The 18,911-nt window shown below is 39.2% G+C and overlaps 1 protein-coding gene across 1 annotated transcript in view; it reads right to left on the bottom strand.

Annotated features, from left to right (window-relative positions):
* side-III (sidestep III) overlaps positions 1 to 18,911 on the bottom strand; it is a 107,940-nt gene that overhangs the window by 69,756 nt on the left and 19,273 nt on the right. The window contains 1 exon segment of the mRNA XM_032439087.2: positions 15,427 to 16,168. Coding sequence (XP_032294978.1) covers positions 15,427 to 15,562 — 136 coding nt within the window. The 5' untranslated portion in view covers positions 15,563 to 16,168.

Below are 18,911 nucleotides of genomic sequence, written 5' to 3'. Positions count from 1 at the left end.
ATATCAATATAAGAATATCATCGATAGCTTTCGACCCAAACGCAGTGAATCTCTATCAATCAATTTCTAGTTATGTCTTAAACATGTCGAAAAAGGTAAATTTGATTTTAGAGTAGGAGTGAAAACTGTATTTAGATTTAGATAGATAGTCCGACATTTGTAACATCAAGAAAAGGGTAAAGCTTCCGTGGACATATGTCAATAAACTTATTTGCATTCCCAGGTAACATTCTTAAATAACAGCTACTTTTAAAATTTCTTTCGTTTTCTGCGAATGTGAAAAATGTCAATTGTGGGATGTATTTTTACCTATAGCATATCTAACATATTAAATATTTGGAAAAATAAATTTATGATTACCTGTAATTGCTTAATTGTGCTGATTTGTCGAATTATGGATAATTTAAAAAATAAGTATTATTAATAAAAAAAAGTTTTTGTGTGTGTTGGGCTTGTCCCGGCTGGTAAATTTAACGTGTGCGTGTTTGAATAAATTATTTTCGTGCTCGTGTTAGTCCGTGTCATAAAAGCACGACGCGCGCGCTCATCTCTTTTGTCTGTACATGCGAGCATATGTATGTGTGCCTGTGTGTGTGTGTGTGTGTGCGTGTGCTGATATTCTGACTTAAACTATAATTAAATTTGCCGTGCTGCAATTTTCAGACCCGGCTCAACCGCAACTCTGCGCATATTTTAGCAAAAATGTCATTGGTCGCGGACGCGGCCGCTGCCAAACAATTTTCGGGAATTTCCGTTGAGCGCGACAGCCAACGTATTTGGTGGCTGTTGGCATCGGGATTAGTCTCTGCAGAATTGGTCGCACGCGGCGCTTAGCAATTTGCATTGCAAACAAAGTGAAAACAATCAATTTTATTGCAGTTGCATTTAGTTAATTAACACCCAAAATGCGCCAAGGCTTCAATTTAGATATTCGAATCGCTTCCGATTTGCCATGCACATTAAATTTGCTCTGGCTTAAAGCAATGCACAGCGTCGCTTTACGACCGGGCAACTGCTTTACAAATTAGCTTGAATTAATTAAAGCGCATTAATCAAGCGTTCCAAAAAGATGGCAATTTCCACTGAATAGCCGGAAAAGATCAGCAAAGCCAGCAGCAACCCGGCACTTGGCCCACATCTATTGGTATTGCATACGCTATTTGTCTGGCTATTCAGTCCATTCACTAGCTGCTGCTGCTGCTGCTGCTGTGGCTGCCAAAAAATCTCAACTTCAATGCTTGCCGCAACTAATTATGCCACTAATTGAATTTTCGCATTAAGCGCCAGCCGAAAGGGCGGGCGACGCCATCCCCGCCATGGAAGGCTTGTCCATGCGTGTGGACTGAAGTTAATTCAGTTTGCCACATTTGCGCGCTAGGCTTATTGATTTTTTTCTTCCCCGTATACCCTGTACCTGTACGCAGAAATTTATAAAATGCTCCTGATGAGCAGCAACAATGTGCGAGCAGGTTTATTGTTATGCCTTTAAGTGCACTGATCTAGAAATTGAAAAAAAAAAATAAACCATAAATATAATAATGGCTTCATATTGACCTAAAATAGTTTTCAATAATTCAATTATTCTTATTTGTTTAAAATGTAATACAAAAATAAAATAATTATCTATAATTTCAATTTCCATATTGGCCCAAAATGTTTTTAAGCCAAATAGTTCTCATAATAATAATTTTAAGCACAACTTTTTTGAATCTGCAAATAAAATTGAATTTTCAACTGAATAAGGTTTCTGTAGAAAATTGTCTACCTTAAATGTGAACTAAAGTATATAGTTTTTTTTTAAGAAAATTGTCGAACTAATAAAAAGTATTTCGTTTCTTAATTTTTATACCCTGAACCCATTACAAATGGGTATAAGGGTATATTGTATTTGTGCAAAATCCAAATTTATGTAACAGGCAGAAGGAAGCAGAAGTAGGTGCTCCTAGTGCCAGCGCAGATCGAGCTTGTTTCCGATAATCGATAACTTACTCCGTTTCCAAGCAATCGATAAAAATCGATATTGAGATTCTGTTTTTTTGGGCAATTTTGGTAAATAATAAGAGCTAGAGATAGAGATAGAGATATATGCATTTGATGTTGAAAGAAGAGGGTTCAGGGTATTCCCTAGTCGGGAGCTCCCTCCTCTTACTTGTTGAAATATTAAATATTGATTTATTCCCGACTAGACTTAAATCTGTCTGTCGAAATTCTCTAGAATTCGTTTTTAGGATGGCTTTAAGTCAAGCATTTGTTGACAAGACCTTACGCTCTTAATTCTGATGCTGTGCAGCCAACTTTAATTGCAGCAAGTGAGATTTAGCATTTAAGCAGCCCATTATACAAACTAATCTCAGCCCAAACACTGGGCAGACATATACAAATATATATATTTATTAATATATAGATAGATATGGATAGCTATATACTTATATAGAAATGTTTATGTGTGTGCACAAACATAAATCGCCATAGCATTTGCTTAGCATTATTTACACATGACTCCCCCATTTTGGCCGCAATGCAAATATTTGAATTTATGCAGCGGCTTTAAATATTTAATTAAATATTATTGAGCTGATCACAAATCAGCCTGATAGCTACAGCTGCCATGTAGTTGTTGTTATACATTTCTAGAGGGTTTTTAGTTTTGATATTAAGTATGTAACGCATAGAGAGAGAGACAACTGCGAACACATTCTTTATCGGTATGAACAACTTTGCATTGTCGGAATCGGCTGGATCGAACACCTATATCGGTAGCTTGGCAATTCTCTACTCATTTCTGTAAAATCGTTAGCTATATGTCAGCAAGAGTATTTGATCTTCGGATTGCCGTTCCCCCCTTAATGCTATTGTGTTTGCGTGCGGCTGTGGTTGCCCGTAGCACTGATTGGTTATTATTTCTTGCTGGTTTGTTTATTTCTGTATTGCCAGCTTCAACTGCAACGCAGCTTTAGGCTCATTTTTTCAACCAACTTTCTCTTAGTCAGCAACCGTCCCCTTTTCCCCGTTTCATTAAGAGTTTCATGCGTTGTTGTTACGTTAATTGAAAACTCTGATTGAGATGGAAACATATATTCAAACCCATGCGCACACACACACAATCTCCACACTTGGCCAACTCCTTGCTCTGTCTGTGGTCTAAAATGTGGCTATAACAAACTTCTCCCCCTTCTCTCTCTCGTCCGCTTGTAAGTGCATTTGCCATCTGTTTCCAGTTGACTCAACTCCATTTCGTTGCCGGGCAGCCATTCATTTCCGTATGACTTGGAAAATTTTGCGGCTTTTCACTTTGCGGTTATCCTCAGCATAAACCGCAAATGTAAAACTAATGGCACTCGCAAATTTATGAATGCACTACAAGTGTGTGTGTGTGTGTGTGGGTTTGAGTAGCACTATGCAGTCTTCTGATAATTATTTTGCCATTAGAATCCGATTAGTTGGAAAATTTTCCAGTGCACACATGAGTTTCCCCCACTGTGTGTGTGTCTGTGTGTGTGTGTGTGCATGTGTCTGTGTCAACTTAGAGATTCATATTTGCGCCTAGGCCACGGGCTAAAACACGTCCTGCTCTGTCCGCCCCAGTCATTTGATTCATTTCCGCTGCCCTATATGCGGTTCTGGTTAGTTGCCTGTCCGCAACTTGTCCGCAAGCTTGTGCAGCTGCATGTTGCATGTTGCACGGCCTTGGCCTGCGCTTTAATATTAAACGCCCCGGCGCTTGATAATCACAAGTATTATGGGCTGCCTGATGAAGTACAAACAGCTAAATAAATAAGTAGCTAATGCCACCCCCTGGCCCCCTCCGGCAGCTCTAGACCTGACTCTGACTCTGGCAGCCGCAGTGCGCCCGCATTGGAAGCTTAAATATTTTCAACATCAATACGCTCACAATTTTGCCATTCGGCATCAATAAACTATAAACGCGAAATGCTTGCGGCGTTGTCTGTACTGTTTATATAGTGCAGGGTCTGCTGTTACCCAAACTTGCTGCGGGCTGCTTATAAATAAAAAATAAAATACAAGAAAAAAAACAGAGTCGATTGTAGGCAACGGGGTGATACCCTTGCCCTTTCCCGATCCTCAGAATTTTAATTATTCTTATTTAACTAACTGCGTTATTTGATTTGGTCTTGTCTGGTTTATGATTGGTTTAAGTCTCCGTAGGGATTTTGATATATATCGATGATGTAATATGTTGAATGATAATACATATTTACAAATACAAGGTTGAATTAAGTTTTTTCAAAAATATTCATGTATTTGCGTTAAATTAACGATAACCCCAAAGTCTGTTAGAGACGTCTAAACAGACCGTAGACGGAGTCATGTATACCCTTTGGTTGTCAATAACTGCAGGGTATAAAAGAACTAACGAAAGAAAACGCCGAGTACATAGACACAACCCAGTCAATGCAAGTCAATGGCGCTAGAGTCCTGGCTGTGCCCGACTCCCGACTGCCGCCCGACTCCAGGATTCCTGCTAGCAGCCCAGTGTTGTATAAAATTTATGACTTGAGCGCATTTCACAAAACATTTGCGCCTCGGCAGTGGCAACAACAACAAAAAAACGAGACCAGAACCGTGGTAAAGTTTAGTACTTATTTACAGCGTCAGCCAAGGCTGCGGTGGATTACTCTGGATCTTACGGACGGCGGGCGAAAGGAGCTGCTGCTGCTGCTGCTGCAGTTTATGTGCTGTTAGCAGCATAACTTGAGGCATAAATAATGAGACTCAACTATTACTATATATATATATAAATGTATATGTATATAATATATGTATATATATATATATATACTGTATAGAAAAGCATGTCTAATGGCAGCTTTGAAGATTTCATATTAAATTTGTTGCGGCACTTATTGCGCCTGTCCGCCTGTCCATTATTTTCAGTTCTAATTGCCTGTCCTGTTGACCCCATGTCTCAGTTTTTGGCTTCATGTTTGCTTTTTTGTATAGGGCACAAAAACTTGCGAAACCCAAATGTCTTGTCTTTAAATGCTAATTAAAAGTTGTTTTTGTGCAAAAGTTTATCTAGTGTAGAATATGCATATGGCAAATAAACATATATATGGCATACATATATATACATATATATATATATAGAAAAAACAGTGTTTAATTCAAAAAGCATATGAAAAGTTTATCCTTTTTGGATAGTTGAGAGAAGAACAAGATGGAACCGGATGGAACAGGACAGAACATGATGTCTCTTAATAACTTTGTGCCAGCTTTTTGTTTGCCCGAGTTGGCTGTTTGTCGTTTTTGTGCTGCTTGTTAGGCAAAAAACCCCTCTCACCCTTTCCCGGGCCCCCTTTCACTACCGCCGCATATCTCCGGCAATGGCCTGGCTTGTAAGCGGCTTGGGCGTGGCCGAGCCTTTGGCAAACGGCTTTGACACTGTCGGCTTTTGGGCTTCTTCTGTCCCTGTGTGTCTGCTGGCTGGGCAATATTTGGCGCAAATTAACTTGTTTCAATTAATAATCCCCTAGCAAATATGTCAACCACATGACCCCCGCCCGCCACACCCTTTCCCCTCTGGCTACGGTCACTGCTGCTGCTGCTGCTGCTAAAAGTCAAAAACTATGCAAACTTTTGCCTGACTTTGACATTTATGGTTATAAGGGACTTGAGCTGGGGCTGAGCGCCCCCCTTTCCCAAGCCCAGAAAGTTGTTTGTTGCCCCTATTTGATTTCTGCCCAGCACCAGCAATCCGATAACACACACACACAGTCGCCCGACGGACTGCATAAAGTTTTTTTTTTCCTATAAAGAGCGAGAGGGTGTGGGTGGCACCAATACTTTGGGCAAACATGCGTCTAGTTTTCCCTCATTTGTCTAATGAGTTCAGACCCCTGGGTCCGAGTCGCAGAAGTTTTGAGCCACGTGCATATAACCAATTTCCCGTTTAGATTTAGTGCGCCTTCAACAAAAATATTTATATCAAAAATCTTGTAAATGGGTTTGAAAAACAGGGTATAGAATGAATAAAAAAAAATAATAAAAATAAAAAGAAACGCAAACTAAGTTGGCAAGTTGTTGGACATTGTGACGCTGCCTTATGGCCGCGCTGGTGCCATCTTTTTGGTTTAATCCAATTTATTTTGCTCACAAACTTTACCAAGCAACTTAAAAGTTTTGCGCTTAAATGGCGTCAACTCAAAAAAAAAAAAAAAAAAACTGAACGTTCTGGCAGGCAGTGCCCGATTGGCAGATACCCAGCAACCCACTCACACATAAAGCTGGGCAAATTTTACTTTGGCGCTGAGCTACTTTTCCCTCATCCTAATAGAAATGATCTCGATCTTTATAAATTTATCAGGTATTAAATACTTATGTGTGCTGAAAGCTTTTTAAATTCTGGACTTAAGGGAAAAGGTATTTCAGTTAAATATTATGGTTCCTGTGCCCTTAGTGTAAACAAGAGCCTAAATATACAAATTGATGTCTCTAGCACTTAGACAGAGGGCATAAAATCAATAAATTGATTGATAGGATTCGGTTCGAGTTATTAATAAATCAAAAATAAACTCAGTTGCTGCCTAAGTTTCAAATATTAAGTATTTGGCTCCTATAGTCTTTCCAAGCGTTCGTCCGGACAGACATGCATGGTGGACGCCCAGGTCCAGCCCAACTCAGCTCTCTGGCCTGTTACATGCAATTGCACAAAATCATTATACCCTCTTTGAGCCCATTTACAACAGGTACAGCGCCAGCAAAATGCTAACAAATACACAAAAACAAAGTATGAAAATGACTTTACTTCAAGTCCTCCCGTAAAAATGTTTAAGTCAATCCTATAACAGAGCGTGTGCTAAAAATTAAATAAATTGCGCATTTTGACACATTTTGTGCTGTGTTGACTTATTCGCCTGTGCCCAGAACGCACAGCACCTCCCCAGGCAGCCAGCATCCTTGCCCAGTTGATTGTTGTTGTTGTCCTTCAGCTGAAGCTTGACGACAACACGCAACAGCTATAAAATAGTTTTTGTTGCTAACGCATGCCGCATAGCAATTTCTTGGGCTGAAACCCTCTCCCCATACAGCCGACTGTGTCTCAGCTAGCAGCTTGTCTTATTTATTTGTTTAGAATTTTTCGCACGCCTTACGGAACCCTTTTGGGCAGGACCCTCGCACGCTCAATGTCTCTCAGTTTGTCGTCGCACAAAACGAAACCTATTAAAGTTGTCAAAAAATTGTTTAAGCATAATGATACACTTTTTTCATTTTTTTTTTTTTGGCCAAAGTGTTTGTAATCCTTGTGCGGCATAACCCGTTTAATATGTATTGAAAATTCACAAAGGCCACCCACATTAAGTGGCCTTCGGTTCGAGTTTCACTGATAACTTTTCATAAGTTGCAAGTTTAGCAACGGTTGACGGCACAAATTGGCCCCGGCACCAGGCATAGCACCACAGCACAGCCCAGAGTCCGTCCGTTCTCCAAACTAACCGCATTTGAGAAAAGTCAAATATGCAAAAGTCAAATGCGTATGCTGTCCCCCCGCCTGGGCGGGGGAGGGTAGGTTATATTCCTGGAATTGCCGTTGTCTGTTTGGTCATGCTGGCAATCATGTTACAAATTTCCAAGCGTCCAGCTGGACCAGAGTGTGCCAAACCGAGTCAAGTCGTCGATGGGCGCAGCTGCAGCTACAATTTGTATACATGTGTAGCGGGTCACCAAGGATTCTGTTTCGGGCAGACTCTCTTGTACGTGCTTTAGAGTGGATTTTTTGTTGTTGCTATTTGTTATGCATTTTTTTTTGCTGTTCTTTTTCTTTGTTTTTTTTTTTTTTCGCAACTGTATTGTAGGTTTTTGTGTTGGCAGCAATTGGAAAAATGTTGCATGAAGTGGGCCTCCGCCCACACCCCCGCCCCCGCCAGCCATCCAGCATGCCCTGGCATGACCACTGCTGGCGATTAATCAAAAATTGTTTACTTTAAATGATGAATGTGCAACATGGTTTTGACTTTTAACTGCGCGTCGCACGCTACTGAACGCTCCCAGCTGCCTGGCAGCAAAACAAAAAAAAAAGAACTACACTTGAAGAAAATATCAAAAATGTTGTACTTCATTTAAAAAGCTTGCTTTAATTCGGACTAGGTCCAAGTTTATTAGCCCTTCAATTAAATTGTTCCCTTATGAAATCTTAAGGCCGAAACTACAAGATTTCTATCAAATTGAGCTGAAGTCCTTAACATAAAACAGCATGAACTCAGAATATTTGGGATGATTTATGTATAATTTTAGAATATGCAATAAAATTAGAAACAGCTAAAGACTAGGAATTCAAAGTTGATATTTAATTAACTTCAGAATAATTAAATAAAAAAAACGAACTTAAAATTTGATAAAAAAAAAACATTATAAATTAGGCTAGCAGAATTGATTATGATTTTATTTAAGATTTTTCAGCAAAAGAGTACGAATTTAGAACAACATTTTTCGCTTAGTGCAAAAAATGACATAAGAGCTAAGCAGTGCTGCATAGCTAGCATTTGTAGCTAACTTTCTATTTTTTTATTTTGGATTTTTTGCGTGTGAGCGTGAGGCACACAGGATATATAGTAGGCCGTCATATTTACATGTGATATATAGAAAATGTAGCAGGCAGCTACTGACAAGCGAGTTCTATGCAGCTGCAGCTGCAACTGCCAACTGGAACGCGCAGTAGCATTCTTATTTTCTTTTTTGCCTCTTTTATTCTGGCTTGTCCCAGAGCCAAACGTTTGACCATTTGTTTCAGTTGCTGACGGACTGAGTGAGCCAGAGCCAGAGCGGGGCATATGAGGGAGCGAGTGGCGCTTCCTTTTCATTTTTCCATGTCATGTGTCAGCGTCTCGTTGGCCGCTTCCGCCCAGCGGCAATCACAGACGATGCACGCTGGTCGCTGTATGCAAATGCGAGTATAAATGGATAACTCCATCATCGCAATTCATGCCACTGCCATGGCCATGGCCACTGCTGCTGCTGCTGCTTGTGTTGCAACTGTAACTCGCATTCGCAATTGTATGCGGCATTTTTTGGGTGCGAGTAAGTAGCAGTCGGCAGTTGGCAACCGCGAAGAGACTGTCGCAACAATTGTGTTTGTGCCAGCTGAAGTTCCCTTTGGTGTTCGTTTCTGCCTTCCATCGAGCTGGCGGGCAGTCAGTCAGCCAGCCAGCCACCCAGCCAGTCAGTTAGTCAGTCAGTCGAGTCGTCGAGTCGTCGAGTCGTATCTGTCCCGCCATATCCTGGGCTTGTGTGCTGGTTGCAATTTGGCCAACAGCAGAAATTATGCAAAACGGAAAAAATGGCATGCGAACTTGGCATAAATCAATAGAAAATTTATACGTTTCACCAAAAGCGAACAGTTTTAGCCAGACGACAGCAAACCATTCCAAAACGCAAATTTCGTAAGATCATATTTCGCCTGACTCTCAAAACGATTTTTATTTTTGCCCATATTCTTATCGTGCCACTTCTGCTGTGATTCAAAGCACTTGAAATGAGATAAGGATCGGAACACGCCAATTGATATAGAAATTCAAGCCCCAGAATTATTCTTGTTATTCAGTAAGTTATGGCAAAGCGAACGTGTTTGTTTAGGGTTTTCAAATGGAAAATTTCGGCGTCAAGCACATCATTGTATAATGTGAAGAAAAATAAGGAACATATGAAATTATTTTTGCATGATTTAATTTTGGGTAGTGCAAGGTGTAGAACCTGCCGAAGGTGAAGCTCATTTATATAGGAGTCACGTTATATGGAAAGAAAATTGAAGAGGTTTTTATTTGCATATTTAAATACGCAAAACTGTTCAAAAGTCACGCGAGTGTTTTGATACAATTTTATTAAATAATATTTAAATTGCTGCTATTTTCAAATAATAATTGTTTACTTCCTTATCTTTATATACATTTGTATACACGCTATATATTTATTTATTATACAAGCCATTTTATTTTTATGGCGAACTTTTTTCATTAGTATTCCCCAAAAAATCACAGATATCAAACAAGACAAATATTATTCATGGGCAAATTTAAAAATTATATGTATAAAATATATGAAATACATAGTCCAAAGGATCTCATTCTCATTTATACTGCTTTGCCAAAGGTAATATTTAGACGAATCTGCACCAAAGAAATTCATATGCCAAAAGAACAATTGAGAAAACGTTCTAATTTTAAGTACAGCTCCTTCATAAGAAAAGCCCTTATTTCATCTAAAAATCTATTAAGCCACTAGACTATCAAAAACCAGAAAAACTCCCCCTTTGCCCTTTAGTAAACTCGATCTGCTCTCATTTAAGGTCAAATAACTTGGTTAATGTTTTGTAAACAAAGCCAACCTGGCGATAAGCTAACTAATTCACCAAGTACTCAGTTTGAGGCTTTGCTAATGAGTTGGGATACCAATTGTTTGTTCAGATAATGCGTGGACATATTTCTAGCTATTTGAAGAGCCCAATGCCATAATACACAGCCACACACACGCATATAAATACGCAGAGCTGTCTTAATTATTATGTAACTGCATTAGGTTTGTGACAAATGACAAATTGCTCAAGCCTGCTGCGCTGTTATCGTGTCATAAATATATATGTATACATTCATATGTATTGTGTTTAGCCACATGTATTGCCTGGTTGGAGCACTGCCCCGTATTTAAATACCCTTGTGAGTATATTGTGATCTTGTAATGAACTTTGTAACGCATCTACGAGCATATAATATTTATACTTGATCAGCTTTAACAGTTAAGGCTAAATAACTATTTTTGAGAACTGGTCTCTCCTGTCTCTAAAATTGCATCAGTCTGTCTTTTGTCGGAGCATTTTATTATAGGGCTGCAAACTAACTAAACTAAAAAGATAGGTCGAATATTGAGTTCTCATATGCAAAAATTTCTTGTATATCATTATTATCTGACCGAAATTTGCATATATGCTTTTTATAATTTTTCCTACATGTGTAGAAAAACTTGTAGCCAAAAAGTTTGAACGAGTACCAATCCGAAAGAATATTTGCTTTCAACATATCTTTAGCAAGCTTGGCATAAAGGATATCTTATAAAAAGCGGAAATATGTATATATATATAGTTGATAAAAGTTTAATGGGAAGAATCGATCGAAAAATGTAGTTATCTTGACCAATTTCTACAATTTATAACTGTGGAATTCTTCTCCGCTCCAGTCCTCGAGGGTATCAATTCTTCGGCGTGTCAAACAAATCGATTCGTCCTCGTTGACACAATATAAGTGCCACGCCCACGAGTAGCAGCAGGCGCCACCTAACAAATAAACAGCCCTTAAGTTAAACTTTTCGATATAAGCTCCGAAAAATTACCCAACACTTTGGCATAGGTCATTTATCATTAAAAATAGCCGCTGCTGCCCGGCCACAATGCGTAATTATTGGGGTCTAGAGTAAACGGGCAGCGGAAAGCGGGACTCGAAGAAGCAGGTGAATGATTGAATGTGTTTCATCAAATATGTAATATGAATTATAATTTTTGTACATATACACGTCTGTGGCAGCCGCATTTAACCCATGCCCCATGTCATATCGGGTGTAACGGCAAATATCGCGTGTCTAGGGAAAATCCAACATTTTGTTGCAAGGTGGTAGCACTACTGTGGGGCAGCCAGGAGTGGTGGTGGAAGGGGGGCTATACGACGACAGTGGCAACAATCAACGACGAGCGAGCGACAACAAAATGAGCTATAGAGCGCGCGCCAGAAGTGCCGATTTGAGGTTTGACTTATAACGGCAATATACACACACGCACACACATGTGTCGCCTGACTCATATGCATCTGTGTGTGTGTGTGTGTTTGTGTGTGTGTGAGTGTGCACACTCCTCCCCAGGAACTGGGGCATAACACACACTCGACGCGGCATAAATTAAAATTTTGTTGTGCGCCTCAGTTCTCAGTGCTCGTCATTTCACAGCTCCGCATGTGAAACACGCACAGCGCAACAGCGTGCAAGCGAGATGGACGGCGTGGGTGTGTGTTGGTGTGCGTGTGTGTGTGTGTAAAAATGCTCCAATTTTATTGCCCCACTCGAGTCACGTTATGATTATGATTCGCTAGCCAAACAAACCGAAAGCTAACGCTATTCATTTGCTAATCAAAACAAATGAAAACAACATAAATTATGGGCAAAAGGACGCGGCGGCTAATAAGGGTTAAAGCCGCAGAATTCAACATCTAACATTTACAAAAATGCTCCAAATGCTTCAAATGCGCGTGTGTGTGTGTGTGTGTGCGTGTGCCGCAATTTTAATGGCATCCTTCAAATGTGGTTTTTGCCCTACACACAAAAATATGCGACATGCGTAATTAGAATATATGGAACGCTGAGTTTTTAGCTCCATTTGCCCCACCTCCCTCGGGTACAGAGAAAGAACTCTCTAGGTTTTTTTTTTTTGGGTGGGTCTGAAACTATTTTAGACGGGGCCACGCTCTTTGCCATTTTCAAGCTCGGCCGTTTGATAATTAATGAAGTCATAGTGCGGCGTATGTCTAAAGTTAAATTCTGTGCTATCACGCAATTGCTAGACGCTACTCGGTTTGTGTCTAGGCTAACGCCACGCCCACATTTTCGCAAGTTTTTATGTTGTCGTAAAAATATTTTTATGATTTCATAATTTTACAGTTTTGGTTGTGGAGAATCAGTTCTTTATAGCCTCGCATACCCCAAACTTGCGCAAATATCTGGCGCTGTGCACCCTGTAGCCATAAAATGTATAGAAAGGGTAGCACAATGTTGTGCACAGGTTCGTTCATACAAGATGTGCCCTTAAACGATAACCATTTTGATTCGTGAGGCTCTTCATTTGATGCAGCAATTAGAATTCGCATAACTTTATTATTATTATTGTTTATTTATTATTGTTGTTGGTTCCCCAAAAAAAATGTCTGCTTCTAATGCACTTTAAAAAATATATTTAATGTCCTATATATTTCAAAAATATTTACTAGCCATTTCATGTACAATTTTTGTTAAAAATTCATGCGAGATATTACTATATTCATGCTTTCATAATTCTTATGCAATTCAAAACAAAGATATCGTGTCAAAAAGCGTCAGACCATTATTTACACTAATCTTTGTGTATTTTTTTATTAATTGTGTTAAATCTAACTTATGTAAATGATTCAATCTTGATCTAAATAGTGTGAATTGATCTTAAATAACTCAATGATATCGTAATGTTTATACTCTTCTCTTTTGATCTAAAACAATTGCAGGGTATTTTGAAGTGCAGCACACTCAACTAGCGCTTTAGTTATGGCTCTTGTTGCTGTTTGTTGGGCACGGGCTTGATTTTTGTACACTTGTAGAGGGTGTTTTAATTTTTTCATTTTTGTTGAGACACATTCGATCACATAAGGGAGTATATATCATTATATCGAGACGATAGAGGGATGTACAAACTTGTCTCTCAGCTGTAAAGTTGACTTCACTGCTGTGCAGTTCTCAAATGTCTACAAGGGTATTTAATCTTCGGCTTGCCCCTCCTCTTTCTATTTTTTACTGCTTGTAGCTTTCTTAGTTGGTTCTACAAGTTGCAGATTTGAGGCACACGAAGCAGTTGGAACGCTGGCTTATCTGAAAGTTGGCTCGCAGCGCAGCGTGTATTTCGAAATTTATGCAAAATCATATTTTTCAAATGGAAAAAAAATAAATATAAAAAGAAGAAAAAGTTGCTGTGTTGTACACGGCAAGCCGAAATGGAATCACAGCGGGCCGCTTCAATTTTGCTTCTATTTAAACAAGGCGCACACCGGGCCAACAACTCGTCGGCTCGATGGGGGCACAACACACGCTGTGCACGGGTGTGCGTGTGTGTATTTGTTCAAGGCCTGGTCTACCTCTTGGCAAAAGGGAACAACAAGCACGTTAAAAGCGACAACGACAGAAAGGACAACGCGTGCACAGCTTGAAAAATGTTTGTTGTCAACATTTTGAGTTTGCATCGTTAGCTTAAAAGTGTGCGTGTGTGTGTGTGTGTGTGTGTCTGTGTTCGCTTACAATGGGCAAAAATCGATAAATGAGACAATGTCCGTGATTTTGGCATACAAAGAAGTTGCGTGTGAGCCACAGGAATTTAATGTTATATTCTGAGAAATGTCTTTAATAAGCTGGCGGCATTTGTTTTCATGCGGTTAACAGCCCAAAAAGCTGATATTAAATATTTTAAGAGACAAATTGAAAATATATAAAATCTTTGCTTTTAGATATTTACTATAAATATGAGACGTTTATTCCAAACTATTTTTGGACCCAAATCAAATGCTTAAAAACACAGCTGAACCCAAGCCCAAACCGAACTATGTATATCTTTATTAATTTAAAAATAGTTTGGTTAAAAATAACAAGTTTTTATGGTAGTTAAATAAAGACCTAACCCCTTGCATGGATCTGCCCAGTTCTGACAGAGTGAACTTTATTTTAATATTATTAGTAGAATTCCAGAAATGTTGTAACTAAGTTTTGAACTGAAGTTTATGAATCATGTCGGGAAACGAGGCCAGGAATTTTTTCGTACGTGCCTCATTTCTAATTTATCTGTCTTAAATAAACGCTATATTCAAAGTGAAATAAAAATAGCCACCGTCATTAAGAACCGATTTATTCTATTCTATTTGTAAATAACCATTTATTTTATCGCTATTTCTGTTATCGATTTGCCATAACAACTGCTGCAATAACATCGTGTGCCTCGCAGCACACAAAATTGAAATGTAAATAAATAAAAGTATCACCTACAGAAAACTCTTCCACGAAACGTCGACAACTCGCACCCCGAACTTGCAGAGCAATTGCCTCGCGTTTGCGCCACAATTTCGGGCGCACACCCACGCAAAGGCAAAGTTATGGCAAACTCTTGCAATTAAACTGTCAGACTTATGAATTCATTAAATATTTAAACTGTAGATTTTGAATAATTAAAATTCCATTTATACATGCATATACATACATATAGCCGCAGCAACAAATACGCCCTGCCACAAAACTCTGGCTATAAATCTGCGATTAATTAAAAAGACTTGTACCGCCTGGGCTGCCGGCTCGTATACGTAATGGCAATATGACTTAATTACAGAAACATAACCAAAACCCAATACCAGAACGCTTCTATTGTTCGTGTTTTCCTTTGTTTTTTTTTTTTTGTTGTTAACTCTTTTTTTTTTGCCAACTTTTAAAAGCTAACTCTTTCGACCCACTCGCTTTCCATTGAACTATTGTCTGGCAACGCTGTAAATTTATGCAAATCACAGCGCTTAAGGTGTAGCGAACCGTGCAGAATGTAGTGCTTTGGCTTTTGTTGTCGCACGATGAATGTTTCCCTTTATTTATTTACTCGTTTTTCCTTCTGCTACCTATAAGTTGGGCGTGCTCGCATTTTGAATGGCACTCACTCACCTGGATCGTCGTCGTCGTCCCAATCGATTTGACCGGAAGCAATATTGATGTGTGCTGCCAAGAGCAGCAGCAGCAATGTGAATAGCGCCAAATATTGGCGTTGCCAGACGTTGCCGTAGGAAGTTGTTATGTGCATTGTCAAGGAAGTAGTTGCCGTATCGGTTGTGCGGAAGCGCGAATTTGTTCTAGTTCTAGACGTTGCCTTGGAACGCAGCTAATGCATTTCTCCTGAATAATACAATTTATGCGAATACGCACTTGTCGTGTATATCTTTTTTGCGATTCGTTACACGTTGTTCCTTTTTTTTTTTTTTTTTATTAGTATTTTTTTAATTTTAACACACACACCGCAACACTAACGAGCGCGCGTGAGAACAAAAGTTGCGCTTGAGGGGGAGCGCGTGGCTTGGGCTCAGTATTTGGCCGGGCCCTGGCTGCAACTGCAGCAGCCCTATTTGGCCTTAAACATGCTCGCTAACACTAATGAAGCGAAATGAGCAAATATTTCTTAAAATTCGCTGCAATGTGGCGCCCTCCACAGCCGCAGGCGCGCTCCTTGAACTGGCTGGCTGCAATGTACACGGCTTTTTGCTCGACAACAACTAATTAAGTTGTTTCATGTACACTTTTTTTTTGTGCCCTGAGCACAAGTTTTGTGCTTTTGGAGTTGTTGCCGCAGCAGCGTATTGAGGTGTTGCATTGTTCAGTTGCATTCACAGTTCGCAAGTAATCCTGCCAGCAGCTGCTGTAAAGAGAGAAAGAGTTGAAAACGTAAGAGTTAATTATGATTTGCTTTTATATAAAAAAAGACGAATAGAAAAAAGAAAGGCTAGAAACGAAACGCAGCGAAACTAAATAAAACCATTCTTAAGTGCATTAACAAATTAACTGATTCTCAGCTGCCAGCCCTAGATTGAGTGGTTCGCATGTTTTTCATTCACGGCTAAAACTCTGACGTTGCAATTCATTCAATTAGATACACACGTATTTGAGTAAAGGCTAAATGTAATCAGTACTTTGACAGGGCAACGTTTTTATGCAATTGCGAATACTTCGCATTTCCACTTAATTACTTCTAGTTTTTTTTTTATAATAATGCGAGGGAAATAAGATATCCTTTGCACTGATCAATTTATATACAAGAGTCCGTCTAGGCAGACTGATTGACTAATTTGGGAGCACAGCTCAAACCTTAAGAGTTTTCGTAAAAATTTCATTGTACAGACAGACTGATTGACTGTGTAATTAATGAGTGCAATACTTAATAGCTTCAATAAAACCTGCATCTTCTTTTTTGGAAAATTCAACATCCAAGTGGGCAAAACAGTGCTTTATTTTCTATGTAAAACATCAACAACAACACGGTCATAAAAATATATTTTGAGCATCGAACTGACAAGTGCAACGTCGTGAAATATTGTCCAACTTTATGAGCTATAATGAGATTTTTATCTATGCATTTACAGCAATTAGTTTTTAGCTAATGTGGCTTATAAATATATTATAAATGTTAGTTTGTTTGGTAAAATGTATTTGAAAAGTTTAAGGCAACATGAAATTAGAATTTAATTTAAAAAGTTTTTGCCAACAACTTTTTTAAAAAAACTCTCCTATAACAGCTTACTATGGTGCAATCTGAATCCAGCCATATATACAGATATATTTATATATTACATATGCAGTAGATAAAGTGTGTATACCAATTCAATATACAGTAACCGGAGTTGAATTGTTTTGCCTTTAAAAGTCTTAACAACTTCTTAACACATCTGTTAAATACAGTATTAAAAGAGTTTAATCAACTATCATGCTTATCATGACCAAATATACTTGACTCTTATTGTTAGCTGTCTGTAAGCTCTTCCTAATTGCACGCTGAACTACTTGTTAACGAAACGGATATAAGTTTCACTTTTCGAAGCACAAGCAAATACCCAACGATACGCTTTTGTAGGGCTCTCAGTCAGTCGGTCGCTTCTTAAAGCTCCCTGAACAAAGCGTGCCAGCAAGTGTTGCCTACTTTTTTGGGTGGAATTGAGAGACAGCACGCCATATGCACGCCCCAACACCCACTATCTGCAGTGACTAATTTGCCGTAGTTTCGGCGGCTCTCAGCCGCTGCCTGCCTTATTATGCGCACTTCAAACTTTAGACAACGCGGCAGCAGCAGCAGCGGCAGCAGCAGCAGCAGCAACAACAATAACAACGCGGCTCGCAATCCGCCACAGTGTTGTTCATTTTTGGCTAGCTTCGAGCACCGTGCCGTGCAACGCCGCACTGCCCGCCAGCCCTTGGCTTGGCTGATTTTTAATGCAGGCAGCCACTCACTCAAATTTTCGAGTGCGCCAATGCCGCTGCAGCAAAATGTTGTATAGTTTTCGTTTAATTTGATGCCATTGTTCTTGTTGTTGTTGTTGTTGCCTCCAGCGAAACTGTGTCGCTAAAGTTTCACGTCGGAATGGCTGATTTGACGAAGTACAAGTGAATACAAAAAATTAAGCGCCCACCCACCCCCTAACAAACCTTCAAACAGAAAAAAAGATGAGTGATATAGTCCCGACTGCCCGACCAGGAGATACTCTGAAGACAGCGTGGAGCTGACATTCTTATTTTTTTTCCATACAAGCATGCACGTGGGTTCTGGTCTGCTTCTTCTTTCCTTATGCACACGCTATTGGAATTACATTCTTAGGCAACTTCGGATCTTAATGAAATTTTCAGGGCTTAAAAATGACATTCTAAAGTATGTATATACTAAAATCAAAATCTTTATAATAAAGTTTTTTCACTTATATTTTGATGGAGGGTAGGCCTTGAGGGGGCTTTATACATACATATATTAAATATCAAGACTCTAGCATTTGGAGCTCGCAACCTCTATGCGTTCACATAAGAGAGCAAACGGATATAGCTCTAATCGAGAACATGTCTACTTTATGGGATTGTATATGCTTCCTGCTGCCTGTTATATGCACATAAACCCTTTTGCCCATTTCATTGAGGGTATAAAAAAGAAAATGGTGGGGGGTGAAAAAAAGTTGTCTGCCAAAATCAGCGCCACTTTTGCCACAGACATTAAGCGTTGCATGCAAAATTACCAGCGAGTGGTTTGTATTTCCACTCTGATTGTTGTTTAACATGGTTACATTGTCCTTGCAACTGAATCCTGTTCGGCAGTTATTTTAGTTGTACTTGCAACGGTGCATCCATGTGGTTGCTGCTCCTCCTGCTCCTGCTGCTGCTACTCTGATTCTAGCCCTTGCCTGTGGCTGTGGTTATGCATCATGTCATGCTCTAGTTGCAAAACTTTTGCTGTTTCGTATTTTTTTTTTAGCATTTTTTATCGCTTTATTTATATGCATATGGGACAAGTGGCATAAAAAAGTGCAACAAGCAGCTAACTATACATAAATTTGTTTTATGCACAACATAAACTTTTGCACATTTGTTGCCAAAAAAAAAAAAAAAAAACGTGGAAAAAAAGT

This window comes from Drosophila virilis, chromosome 2 (assembly GCF_030788295.1).
Source record: "Drosophila virilis strain 15010-1051.87 chromosome 2, Dvir_AGI_RSII-ME, whole genome shotgun sequence".
NCBI classification, from domain to species: Eukaryota; Metazoa; Arthropoda; class Insecta; order Diptera; family Drosophilidae; genus Drosophila; species Drosophila virilis.
The sequence above is the reverse complement of the archived record's forward strand: the minus strand, read 5'-3'. Positions and strand labels throughout refer to the sequence as shown.